We start from the raw sequence: 5,544 nt of genomic DNA on the forward strand, positions 1-5,544 counted from the left end.
AGTTGATGAGGATCTTGAAAAAGATGAACTCCAATATCTCAAGTTGAATTTCTTGGGTGATACGTGAAGCCTAAAAAAATCTAAACTGTTGAAAAACGCCAGTCAAAAGAGCAGAAAGTGTCAACATTCCAGAGTGACATGAATTTGCAAGTTGCATTTCACCTAAAGTCTACGAATCCCCCCTACATTTATTTATTCTTCATCCCCACCATAGATTCTCTCTCTCTCTCTCACTCTCTCTCTATTTATATAAGCTTAAGTCTCCCATTTTCAACTTCATTTTATAGCTCATCTTCTCTTCACTCTACCTACTAATTACATACCCAATGAAAACAAACATGGTTATGGCCTCTCAAACCCCAATTCGAGCTGAAAAAATCAGACAAATATTTGAGCCTCCAATTATAGACCTATCAAACGAGAGAGCAGAGGTGTCAAAGCTCATAGTTAAAGCTTGTGAAGAGTATGGTTTCTTTAAGGTGATGAACCATGGTGTCCCGGAGGATGTTATTAGAAGAATGGAAGAAGAGAGCTTCGAGTTCTTCGCCAAACCGGCCTCCGAAAAACAGCTGGCCGGCCCCCCGTTTGGCTATGGTAGCAAGAACATAGGCTTCAATGGAGATGTTGGTGAAGTTGAATATCTTCTTCTTTACACCAACCCTCCCTCCATTTCTCAGAAATACATCACCATCTCCAATGACCCAACAAAAATCAGGTATGTAACTACCACTCTTATAATCACACCTTTATTTAATTTTCTTCTTTACATATGTATTTAAACTCTATTTTATTGGTCTAGAACTATTGTATACATTTTAACATTTAATATGAATTAAAGAACGTTGTCTTTGCGTCATGTTAAGATTTTTCTATATAATTTGAAGGTGTTCGAATCGAAAACAGTCTTTTTATATAAAAATAAACCTTTGCGACACGTTAAGATTGTTTTATTATAATTTGAAGATTAGGAGTACGAATTGGAAACAGTCCCTTTATATAAGAATAAGTCTTTGCGTCACCTTAAGATTGTTCTATTATAATTTAAAGGTAAAGAGTTGAAATCGAAAACAGTCTTAATATAATGATAAATATACATACATCTAACTCTATCCAAACATAAATACTCATCTGGTGTGTGTATATGTTATATTTATAGTAGATTATTGCGTCATGTTAAGATTGTTCTATAATAATTTGAAAATTAGGAGTTCGAATCAGAAACAATATAAGTCTGCATATATCTAATTCTCTTCAAATATAAATATTCATCTGGTGTGTGTGTATCTATATGTGTGTGTGGACCATTTCTAAGAAAATGTATTTATAAACCATCACCTCACATATGTACGGAGTACTAATTTAAGAAATTTGTTAACAATTAATTCTCAGTTTCCATCTGGCAATTAGTTGTGGTAGACATTAATTAATTAAAGCACCAATTAAACCTCATGCCTATTTGATGAGCAAGGCTTAATTTGTTAATTAATCTCTCTCTCTCTCTCTCACATGATAATGATTAAAATAATAAGAAAATAGAATGATGGGTGGTGTTTTAATTTTATTTTCCGAATGTGGACACAAGTAAACTAAAACCTCCTTTGTCTTAAATCACTCCTTCCTCAAATGGATGGAATTGAGAGAGTACTTAATTAGTTATGTTTTTGTACATCTACTACTTGTAATAATATACACTGTGCCAGCTATTTATAGACCATGAGTCCCTTTCCATGTTGGAGCATTTTAGGATTCATCATCTATCTATCGGTTGTTAACATGCATGGCACAAAATTAGGCAGGCTTCTAAACTTCAAGTTTTATTGTCAACCGTTAGTAGAAGTTAGGTGTCCTTTTCATTATTATTATTATTATTATTTGTTTTTTTGTAAAAAAAAAAAAAAAAAAAAAAAAATTAAATTATAATTTTATTTTCGTATAAATATCTTTCTTTTCTTCAATTAGCATCTTTAGAAATACAAAGTACACAACTTGACTTGTCAATGAGATCTCCTAAGAAATTGTGTCTTGAGACTCGATTACGTAGCACACACACACTAGTGTTAAAAGGTGTAATCCACTGTAAACTTCACTACATAAAATAGTAGACGTTAGATAATTGCCAATTTTTGGGTTTGGAGTCCATTTATTTGGGTGGTTGAACGAGGCTTATATGGGGGATTTATATTTGGAAAGAGTCACTCTCTAATAGTTTAACTTTTTAGATTGAATACTCTCGTTACAATAATTAGTATTAGTTAGAGTCAGGTCTCAAAGAATCGTATGAAAACTCAAGATCTTTAATTAGCAAAAAAACGATAAGAACGGTGATGTTTTATCTACCGAAGTAAACTTCGTTTAAGAGAAAATTACTGAATAGTTGAACATGTCTCACATCGTTTAGTGAATAAAGAAATTTAGGACTTCTATTTATAGACCATGAGTCCCTTTCCATGTTGGAGCATTTTAGGATTCATCATCTATCTATCGGTTGTTAACATGCATGGTACAAAATTAGGCAGGCTTCTAAACTTCAAGTTTTATTGTCAACCGTTAGTAGAAGTTAGGTGTCCTTTTCATTATTATTATTATTATTTATTTTTTTGTTAAAAAAAAAAAAAAAAATTAAATTATAATTTTATTTTCGTATAAATATCTTTCTTTTCTTCAATTAGCATCTTTAGAAATACAAAGTACACAACTTGACTTGTCAATGAGATCTCCTAAGAAATTGTGTCTTGAGACTCGATTACGTAGCACACACACACTAGTGTTAAAAGGTGTAATCCACTGTAAACTTCACTACATAAAATAGTAGACGTTAGATAATTGCCAATTTTTGGGTTTGGAGTCCATTTATTTGGGTGGTTGAACGAGGCTTATATGGGTGATTTATATTTGGAAAGAGTCACTCTCTAATAGTTTAATTTTTTAGATTGAATACTCTCGTTACAATAATTGGTATTAGTTAGAGTCAGGTTTCAAAGAATCGTATGAAAACTCAAGATTTTTAACTAGCAAAAAAACGATAAGAACGTTGATGTTTTATCTACCGAAATAAACTTCGTTTAAGAGAAAATTATTAAATAGTTGAACATGTCTCACATCGTTCAGTGAATAGAGAAATTTAAGACTTCTATAGAGTAAAAGTTACTTTCCTATTAGGTTGGAAATCCCATCCAATAATTAGTATGTAGTAGTATTTAAGTTGTACAGTAATTTCTGACCCCAGAGAGCGCGCTTAAGCACGTGCCTGGCATGGACCATTGAAGATGGTCTCTTAAGTCGCATTCATGGGTCTGCTCCAATAAGGTTGGTTTCTGGTACACAATGATGTAGCATAACCTGCCGGCTGGGACAACTCGTCATCCTGCAGCCACTGTGAGTTGCCCCTCCGCTCTGAGTACACTTATATATATATATACATATAATAAAATGAGAATAGAAAATTTGATACACATCCATAAATATCAGAATCAGAATGACAAGTCAGATATGTACATCAAGAAAATCTAATCAAATCAAATATATATATTAAAAAAAAAAAAAAGTAGAAATCAATATATAAATTTATAGAGAGATAAAGAAAAAGAATTGTTTTTGTTTTTATTTATTTTTAATGTTGTAATGCATGGTTGGAATGGACAGTGACTAGAGAGAGAGAGAGTGATGAACTCATGTATGGGTTTGGGTTTGCGTGTGATGACAGCTTTGCAGTGTGTGGTTACATAGAAGCAGTTAGAGGTTTGGCATGTGAGATTTTGGATCTGATGGCAGAGGGTTTGCGGGTCCCAGACACATCAGTGTTCAGCAGGTTAATCAGGGACGTTGATAGCGACTCAATCCTCAGGCTCAATCACTATCCTCCTCTCCACCTCACAGCTGACAGCTGCTTCAAAGACAATGACACGTCACCCTCCTATTTGCATCCACTTCATCATCAAAATCCACCTCATCACCACCAGAACACCACCACCAATAACAGTACCAACAAGATTGGGTTTGGAGTGGTTTCCGAAAAAAAAAAGATTGGGTTTGGAGAGCACTCTGACCCTCAGATCTTGACCATCTTGAGATCCAACGATGTGGGTGGCCTCCAGATCTCAGTGGAGGGTGGCGTGTGGGTCCCAATCTCTCCTGACCCAGCTGCATTCTGTGTTAATGTGGGTGACGTGTTACAGGTGAACTCCCTTTTATCAGTTTTTTCTCTCTCACACACACACTTCATTTCTTCCTCTCTCACACAGTAGACACACATTCACACACAAATAATCATCACAATCTTGAAAAGGTAGAATTGACCGGTTGAAACTGAACTGAAATTGGGGAATCGCTGCCACTGCAACATCAGATTCTGGGCATTGGGCCGATGATCACATAGGGGTCCCACCCACCTATCTATCAGTAATGAGAAACTGTTTTGTTGGGTCAGCTTGTCCATGTCCTTTCTGTGCCATTACATTACAATGATTTCCTCTGCAAATTTTTTTTCCTCTCTGAATATTTCTCGGCAGCCAAACACAGCATTGCAAGTTGTTTTTCCTTATTAAGAGAAAAATAAAATTGAATGTGAAATATGCTTGTGATTCAAAAGCCTTAAATTCATTAAAAAATTAATACTTATAAACTAGCTGTTCTTTACATGTAACATTTATTAGCAGTCAAGTTTTTGAAACATTTATTTAAAGGCACACACATGACACATCATAACAAAACTAACCATGCCCAGTTATTTGACCATTAATATTACATTTTTGTGCATTGTGAAGGCTATGACAAACGGAAGGTTTGTGAGCGTAAAACATAAAGTCTTGTCGAATATTTCAGACAAGTCTAGAATGTCCATGGTCTATTTTTGTGGGCCACCACTCAATGCAAAAATCGCTCCGCTACCGGAGTTGGTCACGGCCGCCACACCCTCTCTCTACCGGCCTTTTACATGGGCTGAATTCAAGGAAGTCATCAATTCTCTACGCCTTGCAGATAGCCGTTTCAAGCTCTTCAAAATTCAGACTGAAGATGAATTTGATGGATAAGTTGGAAATTATAGTGCTCGAACGACGAAGGTTAATGTTTTTTTTTTATCAAACTCACTAGGGAAATTTGCTTGTAATTTTTCCCACCGTTTTTGCTTACTAGTTAGAACAAAGTGCAGTTTTTGTTGGGTAAAAATAAGGGAAAATGGTTTCTTCTAGCGTATTTTAATCATCAATGGAAAGTCTTTTCTTTCTTGACTTGTTAGGTATGTGAACAAGAGAGTAATGCACTTAACAAACTATCAAAATTGCCAGTACCACACAAGTTGTAACAAAGGTATTCAATAAAATTAAAGGACTAATTAAGTCCATACCCACTACAACAGTAGGTTATCGATGAGGAGATGCATGTAGAGCCCAAACTTAATTCGAGTTATCATAAAATTTCACGGTACAATACGAATTTAAAATTTACACGTTCCTCTAATAGAATTTGAGATGTCATTATCTTATCAATTTTTATATTGGCTCAAATTCCATCACGTCAATCAACGCTTCCACGGCAATTGAATAT

The 5,544-nt window shown here is 34.7% G+C and overlaps 1 protein-coding gene across 1 annotated transcript; it reads left to right on the forward strand.

Moving 5' to 3' along the window:
- The first annotated feature begins 208 nt into the window (after positions 1–208).
- LOC132274675 (gibberellin 2-beta-dioxygenase 2-like) lies at positions 209–5,228 on the forward strand. Its single transcript, XM_059776002.1, has 3 exons — positions 209–715; positions 3,704–4,175; positions 4,764–5,228. The coding sequence occupies exons 1-3, from the start codon at positions 327–329 to the stop codon at positions 5,028–5,030; spliced, it is 1,128 nt and encodes a 375-aa protein (XP_059631985.1). The 5' UTR covers positions 209–326; the 3' UTR covers positions 5,031–5,228.
- Positions 5,229–5,544: the final 316 nt, after the last annotated feature.

This window comes from Cornus florida, unplaced genomic scaffold, assembly GCF_030987335.1.
Source record: "Cornus florida cultivar Cherokee Brave unplaced genomic scaffold, ASM3098733v1 CherokeeBrave_3.0.0_Hap2_Chr09, whole genome shotgun sequence".
NCBI lineage: Eukaryota > Viridiplantae > Streptophyta > Magnoliopsida > Cornales > Cornaceae > Cornus > Cornus florida.